The sequence below is a fragment of the Martes martes genome (genome assembly GCF_963455335.1).
Source record: "Martes martes genome assembly, chromosome: 10".
Classification (NCBI taxonomy): Eukaryota; Metazoa; Chordata; class Mammalia; order Carnivora; family Mustelidae; genus Martes; species Martes martes.
In genome coordinates, this window is record NC_137898.1 from 6140943 (window position 1) to 6160532 (window position 19590).

The window sequence follows — 19590 nt, forward strand, 5'->3', positions numbered from 1 at the left end:
CAGCGCGGGGCCCGGGCGCAAGGGGACGCCCCCCGGTCCGCGTTCAGGGCCGGCCGGGCATGGCCCGCAGGCCTCGGGGGACGCAGGCGGCGCGGCCGGGACCGGGGCCGCGGGGCCGTGGGGCGCGCGGGGCGCGGGCCGGTGGGCTCGGGGGGCGCGTCCGCTGCCGGCTGCCCGGGCCGCGATCGCTCATCCTGCGATCCCTCGCCCGCGGCTCCCTCGCTCTCCAGCCCGCGAAGCCGGCGGGGCGGAGCCGGGGGCGGGGCCGCCGTGCGAGCGGCCTCGGGCGGGGCTGGGTCTCCGTGCGCCCCTCCGCCTGCACCGCCCGGCCCGGGCGCCACCCCCGCCCCAACCTCGGGGACACGTCGGCGTGGACGCACATCCCCGGCATGCGCCCGCCCCCGCCCCCCGCGTCACACGAGTTGGGTCCGCTCGGGGGAGCGCGCGCGAGCGCGCGCGCACACACACACCCCTACCCTCACATACTGTATTTTGCACACTAGCCTCCCTGGGAGGCCAGGCTGAGGTCCGAAGCGGGAGGAACTCGGGACCGTCCCAGGGGGCGAGACACCTGGCTTGAACCCAGAGCAAAGATGGGAGAGGGGGCAGAAGGGCATGCGGGCCAGGTATGATGGGGCACGTCTGCAGCGCAACCTTACAGGCCGGACGGCTGTGCACCTGTGTGGGTGTCCGCCGCTGCTCGCCAGGTACTCGCCCATGGCCGCCCGCCTCCCCTGCTGCGGAACCGTGCTGGGCCCGTGGGGACACACCACAGAAGCAAAAGCAGGCAGCACTCCTGGCTTTAAGAAGTGGGTCAAGGACTTTCAACAGCAACCCTAGGACACACAGCCCAATCCAGGGACCCCTGTACCGCCAGCCAAGCCCAGGGCCCCAGTTCCATTCCCCCGCCCCAAGACAGCTCCCACCACAGACCACACTCAACCACCACAACTTCCTTGCAAAAACCCTCGGCTCACCCGAGGGCCAGTGGAAATTTATTTATTTTTTGTCCTTTCTGTCTTTCCCCAAGTGGCTTTTCCTTGCAAAATGCCTGACATGACACCAGAGGGGAACCTGGGAGTGGGGGCACCCCAGGGACTTAAATATAAGCTGGAGGGCAGGGCACAGGTGGGACAGGCGAGAGACAGCACAAGGGACATGGCTTCTCAGGTAGAGACCAAAGGTTTGTTTTTTTCTGCAGGAAGAAGCTGTGCCAGACGGCGGGGTGTGGAGGGGGTGTGTGGGGGGGGGGGCTAGGATCCTGGATGGGAGGGGGTGAGGGGAGAGGCCCCGGACCCTGGGTCTGCACTGACATTCCCCAGAGGAGAAGCAGTGACAGGGTATGAGGACCTGCCCTCATAGGCTCCAAAGAACAGAAGGGGGAGAATAAGCCAGATGTGCTGCCTCAGGGAAAGGGAAGAGGTGCTGGCAGAGTAAGGGTTAAGGCTGGTGCCCAGCCTCTGGCACGGTGGGCCTTCCGCCTCTGCCTGCCAAGGGGACAAAGGGGCTCGGTGGGCAGGCAGCACATGGGCCTGGCTCTGGCAGGGCAGGGGGTGGCAGGAGCAGGATCCCTCTGGGCTCAAGACACAGGCCCAGCATGGCTGTCCGCCCACCTGCTCTAGATGTGCTCAGACCCCACCGCGGCCGGACGGCTGGAGCTGTGAGTATGGAAGGGGCGGGGAAGAGGCACGGGGAGGAGAGGCAGGGAGAGGAAAGAGTGGGCTGCTGGGCCCCTATGGCCCCCATGCCCTTCCTGAGGTCCAGCCCAGGGCCCTGGATCCTGGGTCCTGGATCCCCTGGTCCCATTCCTGGCCCCTGGCGCTCTCACTGCAGCCAGGGACTGCACAGGCCAGGGAGGCTCCCAGCTCTTGGGGAAAGGGAGTGGGGACAGAAGGAAAAAGGGTAAAGGAAAGAAACCCACTGCAGCATACATGGGGAGGGGGGCAAGGGAGGGAAACAGAGGAGCCCTCATCCCAAAGAAAGATGTGTGGTGGGGTATCTTTTAAAGTTACCTAGAGGCAGCAGCAAAGCAAGCCCACATCCCCACCCCAGCCAAAGGTCCTGGGTATCCTCCTTGGGGGCTTTGACAAAACCAGGGCTCAGGGCAGCAGGCAGATGGGCCAGAGGGAGATGGGGAGCCCAGGACACCCCAAAGCCACAGACTCAAATGCCCCAGGAGAGGGAGGCCACCTCCTATCCCCTCCAGGGGCATCATCTGGAGAAGGTGCCCCCTCCTGTCCCACCCCACGTGCCCCTCCTAGCAACAGCCGCCACTAGCCGGCTTCACAGGGGTGCTGTCGATCTTGAGGTTGGGCCGCTCACCCCCCGAGGCTGCCCCAGGCCCCATCCGCTTTTTGATCTCAGCGGCCATGGTCATGAATGCCTGCTCGACATTGGTAGCGTTCTTGGCACTTGTCTCCAGGAAGGGGATGCCCAGAGAATCCGCAAACTCCTGACAAGGAGAGAAGAGAGAAGAGGAGGGGAGGGAGGAGTGAGGGGCAGCAGACCCCAGCGCACCCTGGGTGGCCCGACCCAGGCCCCACCCACCTTGGCCGTGGTGTTGTCCACCACTTTCTTGGTGGTGAGGTCGCTCTTGTTGCCCACCAGGAGCTTATTAACGTTCTCGCTGGCATAGCGGTCAATCTCCTGCAGCCACTGCTTCACGTTGGCATAGGATTCCTAGAAGAGCCAGAATCAAAATACAGTTATTTTGCTCCCTATGCCCACCCCTACTCAAGGCCAGGAGAGCAGGGGCTTCTGAAGGGGGTTTCCCTGGGCTCCCAAGGGAGACAGAACCCCAGAGCTCAGGGACCCAAAGGAAGCTGTCCCCTCTCCTCTAGGCTTAGATCTCCTCCCTGACCGGCTCCATCTGAGACCCCCAAAGCCAAACCTGGCACAGCACCAGCTGTCTGCCAATAGCTGCGACACCTAACAGACTGGGCCTAAGGGCCAGCCAGCTCTGCTTCCTGCAGCCGGTCTCCCTGAGACACAAAAGGCCAAAAATACGCGGTGGAGCAAATGACAGCAGGAGAGAGACCAGAGAGGAGACAGAAAAGCAGGGGAACAGGTTAACAAGAATCACAAAATTCCCCACAGTGGCCTTAAAATCCCTGTAAGGTGTGAAGGTTTTCAGCCCAGTGGTAGGTGGAGGGTCCTCGCAGAGGAGACCCTGGCCCACGAGGGACAGGTGCATCCTGGGAACAGAGCCAGATGTTCATCCTGCTTCCGGCACTAAGAGCCTCCTTGCTCAGACCGGCTCTCCCCGCAGCTGGCCGCTCCCCACCCCCTAGCCCGGCTCAGAGACAAAGACAGAACTTTTAGGAACGTGGCTGAGCTAGAGCGACACTTTCCCTTCTCAGGAGTCAAAAGCGTGGTGATACCCACTGGGTTCAAATGTACACGTGCTGCCATGTCCCAGGCCGGGCCCTGTGGACAAGGCGAAGGGACAAATACCCGGGTCCTGCCCTAACACACTCAGGGGACAGTGGAGGACTAGACAGGGACACACATACACAGCGGCAAGACAGGGTGATGAGTGCTGCCGGAGCTCCAGGACCACCTCCGCCTGGAGAGACTGCGGCTGACGTGTGTCCGAAGGGACGGACCGGCCTGGTGTGGAAGCAAGTGGAAGGGGGGGAAAGTGCAAGGCGAGGAGAGGACACACACCAGGTCAAGCTTCAGGACCGGTACGGCACCTCTGGGGAGCAAGGAGAAGCTGTAGGCTGCTGAGACACAGGTCCTGAGCACAAAAGGAGGGGGAAAAGAGGCAAGCCAGAGAATGGAAGGTCTTAGCCTGGCTAAATCTGGACAACCAGGAGCCCCCAAAGGTTTTCTTAGGAAGGGAGCCGGAGAAGTACACCTGAGTTCTGGGAAGACAGTCGGGACGGAGTGTAGAGGCCAGATCGGACTGGCAAGAAGATGGCGACCAACTGGGAGGTGGCTGGAATGATCTAGGGAAGAGATATGCCCCGGGCCAGGCAGCGAAGCAAGGAAGAGCACGGGATTTAGAGTCCGTCCATGCTGGATAAGCCCCAGCTCTGCCACTTACTGTGTGACCCTAGACTGGTCACCTGACCCCTCGGAGCTCCAGCTTCCTCATTTTGATAAAACAGTAGCTTCTCAGTGGGGCTGTTGTGCGCAAGAGATAATGAATGCAGGCCTGTCTTGTAACAAGTGCTTAATTAGCAGGAGCTGCTGTCATCCTCATCACTGCTATTGTTACAAGGGAAAGGCCTTGAAAGAGAAGGTGGCGGTGGGGGGAACAGAGGGGAGGGAGGGGGGAGGGAAGAGTTTTCTGGTCAGGCCAACAGGAACTCTGTTACAAAGATGGTGATGCAGGAGCCAGTTTAGCGAGAGAGGGTGAGACCAGTGCTAGACATGCTAAGTTCTGAAGATGATTTGGAGTTCCGGAGAGGTTGGCTCGGGGCAGGGAAGGGTAAGCTCAGAAGCCAAGAACCCTGGGTTCAAACCCTGGCTTTGCCTCTCCTAGCAAACGAGCTAGCTATGAGACCATGGGCAAGTTACCTAACACCTCCCAAGCGTAGTTCATCTGGAAAAAAGGGACCCCAGCGCTTAGTTCACTGGGTGATACCATGAAGGTCAGAAGTACTGCACAAAGTGCCAGCAAAGTAGAACACAGAGAAGATGCACAGTGATAGCTGTTTATAGAGGAATTACAGAAGAGAAGACAGAAGTCAAACCACAAAGTGGCCAGACCCATGCAGGGAAAGTCAGGAAGCACAAGATTGGGGGTGGGGAGGGGTAGAGAGGGTAGGGACTGTGGTGGTGGTAGTACAGGGCCAACTAGTCTAAAGTCACTGAAAAGAGAAGCTAATGTAGCAAGAGGCAGGAGAGCTGGAGATAGCAAACTTTCCAAGGAGAGGGAGAAGGAGGAAGGTAGAAGCCATGAGAGGTCGATCAGGGCCAGAACTGCAATGAGGTCATGGAACTTGGCAGCTAGAGGCCCTTGATGACCTCTGAGTAGCGCACAGTCCACCCGCAGCTTGTTGTCCAGAAGGCATCGTGAGTTCCTGGTGAGCCCAAGGGCCCAGCTGCCTGTCGGAGCAGGAACTCCTCCAGGCCCAGGGCTGATGTAAACATTTCCGTGTCCCCAGGGCCTGCTCCCCACTAACCAACAAGGTTTAGTAGAAAGAACCAAGTAGAGTCAGAAGACCGAGGTTTTCTGTTTCTGCCACTTAACTAGCTACACGGCCCCAAGCAAGTCTCCTCACCACTCTGACCCATTTCCTCCGTGACAAGTTGTATAAACCGTAAAGGACGGTAGGACTGTCTCGGCCTGTTAGCACCACCACCGCTGCCACAGTGGCCCCAGGGCTCCTACTCTCTGCTCATGATGCGCCCAGAGTGCTGGACTCCCTTGCCCGTCTAAAGCCCTGCACTCGATTCTCGAAGTGTCTTCACACAGGAAGCCAGGGGCCCAGCACAGCCACCGACCAGCTGACTAAACCCCTTCGAAACACAGGTGCCTAGAAACTCTAGAATAAGGCGGCAAGTTCAGCCAGGAGGTGTGAAGCCCGTTTCTGCCAACGCCCCTCACCGGGGCCTCAGCAGAATGCACTTCTGCAGCCGTTTCCCTCCCTGCGAAATGAGTCCAAGCACAGTCTCCCTTCCAGGCAGCATCCGGAAGGGAGGATGGGAAGAGTAAAAGGAAACAAGAACCAAAGACTTGGAGTGCCTGGCTGGCTCAGTCAGTACAGCATGTGATTCTTGATCTCAGGGATGGTGAGTTCAAGCCCCATGCTGGGTGTGCAGGTTACTTAAAAAAAATAAAATCCTAAAAAAAAAACAAAAACCAAAAAAACCCCCAAACCCGGAACAAAACAAGAACCAAAGACCTGAAGCCGAGGAGGCAAAACTGGAGATGTGACCTGAGGAGTACCTGGTCGGTGACATCGTACACCACAATGATGCCATGAGCCCCCCGGTAGTAGCTGGAAGTGATGGTCCGGAACCGCTCCTGACCAGCTGTGTCCCACTACAAGACAGCAGGAGAGAAGGGCAGGTCAGTGCCGGGCTACTTGCCCAGAGCCCCCACCCCTCCCAAGGCGGCTGCCTCTGTACCAGGGCCTGGGAAGAGCGACACTCACGATCTGAAGTTTGATGGTTTTGCCGTCCAGCTCGATGGTTCGGATCTTGAAGTCCACCCCGATGGTGCTGATGTAGCTCTCCGTGTATGTGTCATCCTGGAAAAGGAGGGACCAACAAAATGGCCTAGGTGAACAGGCCCAACGCCCATTTGGAAAATCTCCCTCCAGGTCCCTGCCCCGGCCAAGCTTGCAACTGCTAAGCCCCCACTTTCAGCACCCCAACCTCCCAGCCCTGTGTCTTTGTTCAGTCAGAGATGTTACTAGAAGGTCCTGCGACTTCATCCTTGGTTCCAAGGTCTTGCAACCACCGTGCTCTGGGCTGCCCCCTCTCCCTCCTGCCACCAGCCAGGCCCCCCGGTGGATGGTACGGGAGGCTTCTTACTCACAGCAAACCGCAGAAGCAGGCATGACTTGCCCACGCCCGAATCACCAATCAAAAGCAGCTTAAACAGGTAGTCACTAGAGAGAAAGGATGGGAAGGCATGAAGGAAGGCAGGGAGCCCACCCGTCATGCCATCCTACAATCACAACTACGGCTTTCTCCCACGCTGTGCGGCTTTCCTTGGCTCGGAGTATCTAGGTGCTCACAATATCCTCCCACAAGTCCTGGGAAGAATAGGGCTGACCACCCCCCATACTACAGCTGGCCCAAAGGACCGAGTCTGAATTTCCGCTTTACAGAGAAGGAAACTGAGGCACAGAGAGGGAGGCACATAACCTACCAAGGATCACCATCATTAGGAGAAAAAGCTGGGTGTCCTACCCTGACACCTGACAGACTCTGTGGTCTCTGGGCCAGTAGGGGTTAGTTAGGAAACCCCCGTCACTGCCCTGGGGCCGATCTGGCTTGGCAGGGGAGGTCCCAGAAATGGAAGCTAGGGCCCAGCCTAGAACTTTTTAAGTGAGTATCTATGTAAAGAGCCTGGCAGGAAGCCTCTAAGAGGTGGCCAATGAGTAGCAATGACCGCAGTTAAAATTCACCGAGTTCCTACTTTGCACCTGGCCCTATATTAAACACTGCGAATGCATCATCTCATTTAAGCCCCTCACATCAGCCCTCTGCAGTGGACGGTGTTATTCCCAACTAATGAGGAAACCAGAGGTCAGAAGAGGGAAGTGACTTGCCCTAAGTTACACAGCTGTTAACTTTAAGACTGGAAACCAGGTTCAGACTCCAGAAGTCTCTGTAAGAGCCTGCTGGTTCCCCTCTGGGTCCCTTATAATCCAGCTCAGAGCTTCTCCCTTCCCCCAGGAAATCTGAGGCCTGGATCTGGAGGAGAAATAGGAAGTGGCAGAAGAGGAAGACGACAACTGACACTGGGGGAAAACTGTCAGGACAAGTCCGGGGCAGACATGTGGGCCACCTACCCGCAGGGGGAGTGACCAAGAAGTGAGGAGAGTCTGAGGTACAGAGAATCCCACTGGAAGGGGAGAAACAAATGCCACATTCATCTAAACTTCATCGGCAGCGTGACGGCGAAGGGAAGGGGTGTGACGGTGGCGCAGGGGGCCTGCACAAAGGTGAGGAGAAGGCGGGAAGGGACTGGCCTCCAGGAGCGCCAGGGCAGCTAGACCCAGCAAAGGCCGAAGCGGCAGCCCCCGAGGGGAGGACCTCCGGGACAGCGACCCAGAGCACTCCCTCGGGGCCTCCCGCGACTGCTCAGCCCCGGGAACCGGATTCCGGGAGAACGGGAAAAACAGAAAAGATTTACTGTCAGACCTAAAGGGCCCGAGTCTGGACAGGCTCCAAAACGCCGGGACCGTCGTCAGCACCCAGACCGCCACTGCAAGCAGCAGGTGGGGAAACTGAGGCCTGGAGAGACCGAGGCTGCGGGGTCACCTGACCAATAGGCCTGTTAGGGATCGGTGCTTCGGGCTGAAGTAGTGCCCCTTGGGGTCGCAGTGTCTGGGTCCCGGGTGCAAGAACTCGGGGTGCCGAGCCGGGGTCCTGGGGCCCCCCGGGGGGAGGGGCAGGACCCGGATGTGGGGGGGGGGTCAGCGGAAGAGGGACCCGGATGTGGGGGCGCCGCTCCGTCCTGACCCAGGCCGGACAACCCCGGTAAGCGTACAGCCCCGTACTCGGGATCGAGGCTGCGCCGGACGGCGCGGGCGGGGCTCACTCACTATTCGGGGTTCATGGCGGCGGCGGTGGCCCGCTCGGTCGCTCCCAGTCAGCTCTGCTCCGCCTCCCGTTCCAAGATGGTGGCCGCTCCGCCCCAGAGGCCCCGCCCGCGATGCGCAGGCGCAAACATTCCCGACTGGGGCCTTGCCGCGTTGCTTCTCGGAACTTGTAGTCTCTCTACTTTGCCCGACAACAGCCCCCAACCCCGCGCCTGCTGTTGCGCAGGCGTAAACCCGAAGTCGCGTCTCCCAGCCCACGCCCCATCATCGCCGCGCATTGCCTTCTGGGGCTTGTAGTTCGCCCCCTATAGCTGTACCTAGGCTTGAGGACACCTGACGCCTCCCGACCGTAAGAGGTCAGTTTAGAGCTGGGGTTGACACCTTTCATGTTTGTCTGGCAGAGGTAGTCATCCCTACCCTCGCAGTTCTCGGAGTTTTTAGCATCAGACGTTCACTTATTTGGGGTTCTTGGTGTGCTGGCACTCCTAACTCAGACGCAGCCCCCGGAGGGTGTCGTCACCCACATTTTATAGATGGAAAAGGTCTAGTCTCGGTAACTCGCTCAAGATAAAACAGCTCAGTAAGGGGCAGAGTTCAAAGCCCGCGGTCTTCAGAACTTCAGTGATGAAGGTTGTTAGAAAAAACTCAACCTGTGAGGCCCCCAAACAAATCCGGGAAAGGAGCAAACTATCTGGGCTCCAGCAGTGCCGGACGGGACGTGAGCGACACACACACGCTCGCTGGCTCTCGCTCGCAGCCTCTCCCGACCTCACCCCCAATCTAGAGACGCTAGGGGCCCCATGGCCTCCGCCCCCAAAACAAGCCCGGCTCAGATTCAAACGGTCTTTATTTCTACAGCAACATTTGAAAATAGAGAGAGACCGCCTCACCCCCGCAACTGGGGCAGCCCCTCCTGCCACAGGGGCCATCACTGCCCCTAGCAAGAAGCCGCAGGCGAGGGGAGAGGCGTGGCAGGATGGCTCGACGGGCGGTGCCCGGGGCGGGGTCAGGTCGTGCCTGGGCGGGGCCGGGCGGGAGGGGCAGTGCATAAGGCCGGGACGCTGGGCGGGACCCGGCGGTGAGAGGACGGCAAGGGGAGGGCTCTCCGTCCTGGGGAATGGGGCGATGATCGGGCGATGATGGGGCTCAACGCGGCCCTCAGAGGCCAGGAGGAGCGCGAGAAGGCCCAGGGAACCCTTTGGGGAGGCGCCGCCCCCCGAGGTGTAGAGCCTGGAAGATACCACCGCGCGGAATGGGGGTGATTAAGGCCTGGGCGGTACCACTAGAGAAGGGCACGGTGAGGGCATAACCGGGCAGTACCGTGGACTGAGGGGAGGGGCGCGGCCAATAACTTATTTCTCTATATACAGAAGCAACGGCCGGGGGGTGGGGGGCAGAAGGGCAGGAGTGCTGAAGGGACCGCAGGTGCTTAGTGTTCTTGGCTCGGGGGGGCCTGGGGAGGGCAGGCCACTGAGTCTCTATCTTGGAGACTCTGGCCAGCCTCTCACCTGGCCCTGAACCTAAAGAGGGGGCCCTGCTGGATGGAATAAATAAGGGCCGGAGCTGGAGCGGGCAGGCCCAGCCTCCAGGGCTCAGGCTGAGATGACAAGGGAGGAGGTTACCCTGAGATTGAACAGAAAAGACGGGGGTCCTTGGGAGAGACAGGTGGGGCAAGCAGCAGGCCCATGCGAAGGGCTGGGGGTGGGGGCAGTGCCGGGTGGAGGCTCTGGCAACTGGCTGCCCTTTCAGGATTAACCCACGAGGGAGCTTCGTCGGGAGAGGTCCATGGAGCTGGAGCTGAGGGTGCGGCTGTCCGAGAAGCCGGTAGCTCCGGGCTGTGGGCAGAGCAGGCAGGCGGCTCAGTGTCGTGCTGCTGCCCGGATGGGGCCCAATCAGCCAGAGTCCCTGGCCCTCCCGCCCACCTCCACAGTCACTGTGTCCGCCCTGGCCACCTGCACGTCCAGCCCCGGCAGGAGCTGGGTTTCCCTCATTTCTCTTCCCAGGGTCCAGCCCAAAGCCAGGCCCGGCACAGAGCTGGAAAGGTTTTGAGATGAACAGCCGTGACCGACAAGCTCGGCCAGTACACAGGGCATGCAGTCTCCGGGCCCTGGTGCCTGGGCCTCACTGCCCAGTGCCCCCACACCCACGCAGCCATACCTGGACGGGCTCCTCCACACTCTTGTTGAGGAAGTTGAGGGAACTGGCCCGCTTCATCCTGAGGAGGAAGAATGCCTGGATTTGCCAAGGGTGGAACGCCGCGGGGTGAGGGAGGATGTGGGAAGGGGTCAGGTGGGGGCTGGAGACGGACGGAGGCTGACGGGAGGGGAGCAGATCTGGTGGGTGGTGGAGCTTGCGGGAGATGAGGGAGTTCACCTGGGTCAGGAGCTCATCTGGGGTTGGTGGGCTACCGGGTGGCTTCTTGGGAGGCTCACCCCGGTGGAGGCCCATCCAGGGCAGAGGCTCACCTGGGGTTAGGAGGCTCCTGGGGGCCACCACCCTGCAACTTCTTCACCAGCATCTCACTGCTGCGCCGCAGGGCATCTCGGAGCTTCCCAAAGGAGCCGCTGCGCCGCAGGGAGCCACTGCCGTCCTGCGGGACAGACCGGTCTTTCTCTCTGCCACACTGATGACCCCCTCCTCCTGGCCCGGCCCAGCCCCCAGACTCACCCCGCTCCACTCAGCTGCAGGCCCTGCCTCCTCAAAGTCAGACTCAGGCCGCGCCCCGGCACCTCCTGCCACATCTCGGCTGCCCCGGCGGTCTCCGCGCCCACCGCTGCCATCTTTCAGCAGTTCTACCACCTTGGTCTGGCTTGCGGGGTCCAGGCCCTGAGGGAGGAGCAGGGCGTATCAGCTGGAGCCCTGAATCCTGATGGGAACACGCATGGCCACCCAGGTCCCTGCCCACACCCCCCATGCCTGTTGGCCCACCTGCTTGCGGCTGCGGCTGGCACAGTCCTCCAGTGTATGTGCAGCTTCTAGCTTGCCCTGGCGCCGGTACAGGGCCCCCAAGCTGCGCAGGGTGGTGTTGACTGTGGGGCTGTGGACGGGACAGCAGGGTGGTGTCCAACTCCGTGTCCCCCGGGGAACCAGGCCCATCCTAGCCTCCGGCCCACATGGGGCCCCGAGGAACCATCCCGCCGACCGGAATCTCTCCCCTCTTGTGTCCAGCCCTGTGCTAGGCTACTTAGACTCTCCTGTCTTGGAATCACCCCAGGTTTCTAGGGTTGGGGACCTGGTCCCAGAGCCCTAAGTGGGATGTTGCCACCAGGACTAAAAGCTGGGAGACCCAAGGGCAAGATAATCAGGCTGTCCCAGTGCAGAAAGCCTTTTTGGGACAGGTGGCCTATGACTCAGTTCTCGAAAGACAAATTGACCAGAGGGGTGTGTGTGTGTGTGTGTGTGTTTGCGCGCACACGCGTGAGCATTATGCAGCGCAGAGCTTGGACTGGGCCCCTACCCAGGATGCTGTTTCCCTGCCTCCTGTTCCAGTTCCAGCCGTGCCCTGCTGTCCTCACCTGTCTACTTTACAGGCCTTGTACCAGCTGCCATATTCCCCGTAGGGGGTGCTGTCCCGGCGCTTGTCCTGGAGGAAGGAATGGTCAGGGGAGGTGGCAGAAGTCCCTCCCCTCTACATATCCCTCAGCTCACCCCGCCTCCCCAGACCACCCCAGCCCTGCCCATAGTGCTACCTTGCTCTCCTCCCGTTCTTCTGCGTGCATCCAGATGGGCTTGTTGTCCCCTGGGGGGAGAAAGGGGGCCGTCACCAGCCTCCCATATAGGCTTCTCCTGGTTGAAACATAGGACTGGGGTCTGGGGAGGAGGTCGGGGGTACCCAAGAAGGATCAGGATTGGGCTTTGTTGAACGAATGAAGGTATGAATGAGTGAATGAGTGAACAAAAAAACAGACTCGAAACAATACTGACCCTCTTCTGGAACACGGAGATGACATGGCGCGGGCCTGTGTTTGAGGGGCTTGGGACAGAGGCCTGGGGGGAGCGGGTCCTTAAACACCTCAAGTCCACAGCCTGGGACACATGCTGGGCCTGAATGATAGGCCAGGCTGGGTGACCCCAGAGCAGGAAATGACTGACCACTGGGGGACGGAAGGTGGCTTCCCAGCCGGGAAATATTCGGGGTGCGCCCTCATGGTGAGCAGGAATCGCCCAGCGGAGGAAGGGGAAGACTCTGCTAAGGGTATACGCAGCGCCAGCAGGACCTGGGAGGCCGTGTGAATTGGGCGCGTGTGTTCACACGTGCGTACACATGGCTGGGAACCAGCCAGACCCCACAAGGGCCCGCCAAGCTCAAGTATTTGCCCTGGATGCTGATGGCCGGCCAGGCTTGCGCTGTGTGAGCCGGGGGCACATGGTGGTCTGAGCCTCACCATTGACAGAGCCAAACTCTTTCTCGTGGGCGCGGGTGAGGATCTCCTTGTACAGGGTCTCTGCGTCCTGGTACTTGCCCTGCTTCAGATAGCAGGAGGCCTGGAGGAAGGGGCCCAGAGAGCGAGCGGGGATGTGGGGAGCTGAGCTTTCTCCTTCCTTCCCCCCCACTCCTGCCCTCACCCCGCCCCACTCCTGGCTCAGGGTACCAGGTTGTTCTTGGTCTTGGCCACATTGGGGTCATCAGGCCCAAGGCGGGTGGCGTAGATCTCCAGGGCCCTGCGGTAGTAGTATTCCACCTCCTCGGCTTTGCCCTGGTTCTGGCACAGCAGGGCCAGGTTGCTCAGCTGCTTGGCCACGTCCGGATGAAACTTGCCCAGGACCTGGGATAGGAGCGGGAGCCAGTGGCTGGGCTCAGGGCTGCCCTTGGCCCCTGCCTGCTAGGCCCCGCTGGCCTGCCCAGCCCTGCCTGCTCCCACCTTCTCTCGGATTTCCAGCGCCCGCTTGCACAGGGGCTCGGCCTCTTTGTACTTGCCCCGCTTGCCATACAGAACTGCCAGGTTGTTTAATGTTGCGGCCACCTGGGGTTGGGGGGTGCAGAATCGACACTCAGTGACCCAGGGCCCTGCCCAGCGCAGGGCAGGGGGCAGCCCCCACCTCCCACCCACTCTCACTCACAGCCGGGTGGTCTTTGCCCAGTGTCTTCTCACGGATGGCCAGGGCATCGTTGAGCAGGTGGGCAGCCTCTTTGTACTTGTTCTGGTCCCTGAGTACAGGCAGAAGCACGGTGAGGGGTCTCCTCCAGCCCAAGGCCCTCCCCCTGTTGGTCCCAGATCCCCATGGTCACTCCTCTGGTATTTACTGATGAGTGGATGTGATTATGATGCAGGGGTTGGGGAGACCTGGTCAGCCTCTGCCCTCCAGGGGCTTGGGGGGGCCTTTGAACAGTTTACTCACAACTCACCAGGGCATCGAGTACTGGGATATGATGTGCCAGACTCCCCAGGATTCTACCCCGACTTCCTCATGCCCAGTGCACCGTGTTGTCTACTCCCCAGGGCCTTTGCTCATACTGTTCTTTCTAGCAAGGAAAACTTTTCCAACCCTCTCATGTTCTGGGCAACTCCTCTTTCACCAAAGACCCTTCTTCTTCTTTTTTTTTTTTTTTAATTTTCTCCCCAAAGACCTGGCCTGCCTCCCTTGTGTCCTTAGAGTCCTCAGATGCTGTCCCCATCCCTAGCTATGCCCAAGCCTTTCTCCTCCAATAAGTCTATCTGTAGCCCAGGCTCAGGGAGGCCCTAGGCACCCTGTAGGCCCAAGCCTCTCTGGGCATAAGCTCTTCATCTGCGGCTGGGCTGCCTGGTAGAGCCGAGCTGCCCAGTCCTGGCCCATAGCAGGGACCGGGGATTTGTGACCCAGGGCTGGAGCTCTCAGGCAATGTGCAGACTCCCACAGATGCTTGTGACCAGAGAGGCGCCCTCACCGATAGACCAAAGCCAGGATGTTCAGCATGGTGGCGACGTCAGGGTGGTCGTGGCCTGAGGTCTTCTCCAGGTCCTCGAGCGCCTGCTTGCAGAGTGGCACGGCCACCTCATAGCGGCCCTGGGAGGCGTACTGAATCACCAGGTTGTGTAGCGTGCGGAGCCGTGCTGGGATTTCATAGCCCCCGTGCTGGGAAGCCACATCCCCTCCTCCAGGGCTGGGGGCTGCAAGGCCAAGGGCAGACCAGATGTACCGACTGCCCCCCAGGGCAGGGCTGGCACACGCAAGCCATGCCTTTGACCTACCCGACAAGTCACTAGCTATTCTGCCTCAGTTTCCCCATCTGTAGAGTGGGTAGAGTCCTAGCCCCAATCCCTCAAGCTGTGTGTTGTAGAGCAAGCCGCCTAACCCCCGAGCCGCAGCCTCCCATCTGCAGGAGGGAGACTCGGACACGGGGGCTCGATGCCATTAGCAAGCTGAACACGGGCCTCGGGCTCAGCCCTGTGCATGCGTCCTCCTTAACCCTCAGAGGAGGCTGAGAGGGAGAGAAACCAGTGGTCCCGGGACGACTAGTGGCAGAGCACGACTTGAGCCCGGGGCCAGGCTGCTCCAAAGCTCTCCACTGCGATACCTGTTCCTCAGAGCTTAGGGGGAGAGAAGCAACACGTGAGACCTGCCTGACGACTCCAGCACGCTGGGCTGTGATGATCAGAAACGCGGCGGGAAAGAACACGGTGGACTTTCAGTCACCGTTTCTGGTGACCGCTGGGTCCCAAGGACAAGCAGTTCCCACAGCCCCCCCCTCCCCCGTCCCCAGAACCGGCCGCCCCTCTGCACCTGGGCTCTGCTCCTCCTCGTTGGGGAACAGGTCATCCAGTGAGTCTTTGGGGACATCCCCCTTCTCCTCCTGAGGACAGAATGAGCGTCAGGGAAGGAGGGGCATGGCGGCCCAAGTGTCAGTGGCTGGGTCAGAGCCCAGTGGACTCCGTGTCCCTCCCTGCTCCCAGGCCCCCCGCCCGATGGCCCTGCAGTGGCCGTGGTGGGGGCTCACACTGGGGGACGTGTCCTCATCCAGCTTGCGGATCTGGCTCATGAACAGCAGGTGCTGCTTCTCCTCCTCGAGCTGGGCCACGGCCTGCTCGCTGCGCTGCAGCTTCTGCTGGGTCCCAGCCAGCTCCTCTCGTAGCCACTGGTTCTCCTGCACTAGACGCCGCACCTGAGCCCTCAGCTTCTGCTTTTCTGACTCCACGGCCCCCAGGTGGCTCGACAGCGCCAGGATCACCTGTGGTGCCAGCCAGCCAGGATGAGGGCTAGTCTCGTCCACCCCCAGCCTGGGCCTCCTGGGGTGCTGGGGCCTGGCCCTGCCTACAGGGCTGAGGGCCACCAAGTTCTCCTTTCATCAAGGGAGTTTCCCCCGAAGGCTCCCAATAGACCCTAGTCCAAGACCTGAACTCAGGAGGTTTGGGACCACCCCCCCCCCAGCTCCTTCCTGCTGGGGTCAGGCCCTGGGTTCCCAGGCTGGCTCTGCTGGACTCGGAGAAAGTCCATCCCCTCCCCTGGGCCTCTAGCTAGTCCTCGGCATTAACACTCCCAGTTCCCACCTTGCTGAGTTGATCACGAAGAGGGCTGGCTGGGGTTCTGCGCTTTCCCTGAGCTAGCCGTTCTCTTCCTTTGTCTCTCCTGGGGGTTGTACCTAAGCTCTTACTGCCACAGCCACTATCCCAGTGCCCCCTACCCCGGGGCTAGCAATTTCCTAAGAACGCTGAGAAGTGGCTGAAGGGACATGGAAAGACCCCATCCTGATTTCTGCCAAGGTAAGCCCCTGGCCTTATGCAGCTCCTAGAAAGGAGAGGTGTTATGTGTCCCAAACCCCCTGGGAACCAGAGGGGAAGGGGACCCAGAGGCCTCAGCTTCACCCCTCCCTGTCTTTCCAACCTCTAGGACTCTTTTCCTGAGCCCTTAGGTTCTTCCTGTCTTGGAGCCTCGCACAGGCTCTACTCTTTCTCCACCCTTCACAGCCAGGGTCATTCCTGCAGCCCCAGGAAAGAAGGGCACTTTCCCTCCATGCCATCCTCTTGCCCATCTGTGTCGGCGTCTGCGCACACTAGGAGGGAGACCCCTCCGTGTTTCTCTGTGTACCCGGCAGCCAACTGGCCAAGGAGGGAATGACCAGCACACCGCCCTGCCACAGGGCCAGGCCGTCTGGGACCCCGCACTTTCTAGTTGACTAGCAAATGCGTAAGTGACAGGTGTTTTCACAACCACTAGCTTTTTAAAAAATTCCCTAAACAGCCTGGAAGTATACACAGCAGATGGCTTGGGCCCTATTTTAAAGACAAGGAAACCAAGATGATACCACCTGCCCAGGATTTATGGAGCCAGACGGCAACTCAGCCAACACTCTGCCCTGGAGAAAGTGTGTACTCCTTGTCCACCCCTTGTCCGCCTCCTGAATTATCTCCATCAACATATCGTCCTGGCAGCCCCAATGTCAAGAGGACCAAAACAGAACCCCTGATCATGTGGGCTTTCTTGCCCCCTTCACTTGCTCCAACCACAATCTGGGTTACTCTGCCCTCCTCTCTCTCTCCCTCTCTCCCTTACTTCACCTCCAGGTCCTGCTGGACCCACCTCCAGAACATCCAGAACCAGGCCCCTCCTCTCCTCCCTCGCGGCCACCTCTGTAGTCCAGGCTACCATTCCTCATTTGAATTCCGGCAGTGGCTTGCTAGCTACCTGCCACCTGCTTCCACCCTTGACGCGCTCCATATGGTTCATTCTCCACCCCTCGGCCAAAGGAAGTTTTTATTTTAAGACTCTTTTATTAAAAGTAATCTCTACACCCAACAAGGGACTCGAACTCACAATCTCAGAATCAAGAGTCACATGTTCTACTGAGTCAGCCAGGCCCTCCCAAAGGAAGCTTTTAAAATCTAAGGCAGACTGTATCTTTTGACTACTGAAGCCCTCTAAAGACTTCCTGCTTTTCTGAGAATATGACCCAAACTACTAAGTTACAGCATGATCTGGCCCCTGCCTTGTCCACGGGCCTCTCCTGTCTGTCTCCTTCCCCAGGAAGCTCTGGTTAGACAGGTCTTCTCTCTTTTCTCCCACCACAAGATCTTTCCTATCTCAGGACCTTTGCACATGTAACCTCTTGCCTCCCTCTCTTTTCTGGAGGCCAGCTCATTTCTTCCTTCGGGTCCTGGCTTAAATGTCACTTCTTTAGAAGTCTTCCCTGACCCATAAATAAGACCTCCGGCTTTAAGCTATCTCAAGATCTTGTTCTCTATGTAGAACTTAATCACAATATGTAACAAATGTACGTGTGTTTCTGACTTTCTCCCCAGTAGATTAGGGCAGAGATCTTGTCTCTTGTTGGACCTGTGTCTCTGGCACATAACAGATTGCCTGGCACATAGTGGGCACTTGATAATTTACCTGTAAAGGAATGGATAAGAGAATGAATGGGGGGGGGGTTCTTAAGGATCTCCTTTTTGTTCTCCTATGCTTTTGGCCTCTGCTTCCCATCAGAGAAGTCAGGAATAGGGTTCTGCGTGGGGACTCAAGGATGAGCAGGCTCTTCTGAGGCAAGGCACAGCTGGGGTTTTCAAAGCCGGTTCATTTTTCACCAGATATTTACTGAGGTCTTACCATGGGTTCCAGAGGCCACATGGTTCCCTGTTCCGGTTCTGTTCCTACACTGCCAGGATTCCTCTGAAAGGCTCCATCCCTCCCCTAACCTCCCACCTCAGCATCCCACACCAGCCTACCTGGGCCTCCCCCAGACCCAGCTCGATGGCTTCCAGGGAGCGACGCAGGAGGACACATCGCTCCTGTGAGCCGGGCTCCGCCTCGCCAGCTTCATGAGCTACCAACGGAGCAAGAAGGGCACGATGCTCCCCGCGTAGGGTCTCCAGGCCTTGGATGACGGCCTTGGTGCCTAGCACAATCTCATCCTGGCTCAGCTTCTCCTCCCGCGGAAGCACCATCGTAGCCATGGCGTGCCGCCTGTGAAGGCGAGGGGGCGGGCAGGCGAGTGCCGGGCCTGGGGCCACACCGCCGTCCGCCCCGAATTAGGTAAACACCTCCGGTCCCAGGACGCCTGGGTCCCCAGGGTGCCCGGGTCCCCCAGCCGGCAACCCGTACCGTGCCCGCGCTCGGCCTACAGGGGGCGCGCCCAGCTCGTCTCGGCCGGGGAGACGCAATGCGGTGAGGCCGGTGAGGCTGGACCCGGATTCGGCCCAGACCACCGGCTCAGGCCGGCTGGGGACTTCCCCGGGGACTCCCCTAGCCAGGACAGGGAGCGCTGGAGGACGGTCCTACAGGGATCGTGGAGGCTCACTCCCGTGCAGGAGACCCCGGCGCCTCTAGGGGATGCAGCCCCAACCCCTCGGGCAGCCCCTTCCCCAACAGGCAGTCCGAGTCACAGAGCCCCTCCTCTAGGGAAGGCCGCCCCTTGGGAGACCCTTCCCCTAGAGGGCCTTGAGATACCGGCTTCTTCGTCCCCCCCCCCCAACCAGGCCGCGCCCACAATGACCGCTCCCCATACGCGGGCGCGACGCCCCGCGGACCCCTCCCCTGAAAAGGCCGAGCTCCCGCCCCCGGCCACCCAGGACCGCGCCCCCTCCCAGCAGGCCGGCCTTGTTCTCCCACAGCCTGCACCCACGACGACCCCTCCCCTAGGCCGACCCAGAGGCCTGTCTCCCGACCTGATCGGCCCGCGCGGACCTACGCCTTCGGCTCGGGCCGGGCTCCTGCTCAGGTTCCGGCTCCCGCCCCGCTTCACCCGGACCCGCAGCCGTGAGCGGGTCCCGCCGCCTCCATCCCGCCGGCCTTCCCAGCAGTCCCCGCGCCGCCTTAAAGGTGAAGCCTCTACCTCGGCGGCGTCGGAGGGGGCGAAACGCGCTCTTCTCTTCCCGCAGGCTGCCTTAAAGGAGCGCGCAGGCCGGAGTAGCTCAGGGCTGGGAGGGGGGACTGGGGCGGGGCCATGCGATGTGGGGGGCGGGGTCATTGCGGGGGCGGGGCGTGGGCTTCCAGAGGCACCGGTTGCCAAAGGCCACCACCCCTACCCCCGCGGCCTCGGATTCCTCGACTGTACACCGCCCCGAGGCCGCAGGGGTGTGCAAAGGCTCAGGAGATCCTAACCCTGAATGCACCCAGTGCCACGGCCAGAGAGGACAGCGGCAGAAACCGAGGCGCAAGAAGAAGGCCTGGCCTCCTCCGAAAACAGAACCAGACTTTTGACATTTATTGACATTTATCGAGGTAGTTGCCACTTCCTGAGCGCTTACTGTGTGTCGGACGTTTTGATGCTTTAAGTGCATGTATTCATTTAATGCCCACAAAGACCCAATGAACCGAGCACTGCTGTTACCCGCGTCTGCTAGGTCTGCTCCCAGGCCCCTTTGTCTCTACAGACTAGTTATGCCCCTCACCCAACTTTCAGTACTGTTTATGGTCCTGTGGGATTCGCAGTAGTTTAGGGCTGCTTCCT

The 19590-nt window shown here is 60.2% G+C and overlaps 2 protein-coding genes across 6 annotated transcripts; both read right to left on the minus strand.

Annotated features, from left to right (window-relative positions):
* Positions 1–954: 954 nt before the first annotated feature.
* On the minus strand, positions 955–8362 carry RAB1B (RAB1B, member RAS oncogene family). Of its 2 annotated transcripts, none has more exons than XM_080817102.1 (6): positions 8232–8362; positions 6494–6566; positions 6108–6203; positions 5900–5995; positions 2548–2679; positions 955–2452 (listed from the first exon to the last, which is right to left on the minus strand). In XM_080817102.1, exons 1-6 carry the CDS (start codon positions 8243–8245, stop codon positions 2258–2260), a joined length of 606 nt encoding a protein of 201 aa, XP_080673228.1. In that variant the 5' UTR covers positions 8246–8362; the 3' UTR covers positions 955–2257. The 2 variants fall into 2 exon arrangements, with proteins under 2 accessions (XP_080673228.1, XP_080673227.1); XM_080817101.1 differs by lacking the exon at positions 8232–8362 and adding an exon at positions 7476–7618.
* A 696-nt stretch (positions 8363–9058) lies between these two features.
* Positions 9059–19051, minus strand: KLC2 (kinesin light chain 2). Of its 4 annotated transcripts, none has more exons than XM_080815588.1 (16): positions 18973–19051; positions 17867–18141; positions 15145–15375; positions 14931–15000; positions 14095–14317; positions 13290–13377; positions 13091–13192; positions 12821–12994; positions 12614–12713; positions 11918–11967; positions 11744–11811; positions 11157–11265; positions 10896–11054; positions 10694–10818; positions 10386–10443; positions 9059–10063 (listed from the first exon to the last, which is right to left on the minus strand). In XM_080815588.1, the coding sequence occupies exons 2-16, from the start codon at positions 18092–18094 to the stop codon at positions 9980–9982; spliced, it is 1869 nt and encodes a 622-aa protein (XP_080671714.1). In that variant the 5' UTR covers positions 18095–18141; positions 18973–19051; the 3' UTR covers positions 9059–9979. The 4 variants fall into 4 exon arrangements, with proteins under 4 accessions (XP_080671714.1, XP_080671716.1, XP_080671715.1 ...); XM_080815590.1 differs by having other exon boundaries at positions 18829–18995; XM_080815589.1 differs by having other exon boundaries at positions 18825–18995.
* Positions 19052–19590: the final 539 nt, after the last annotated feature.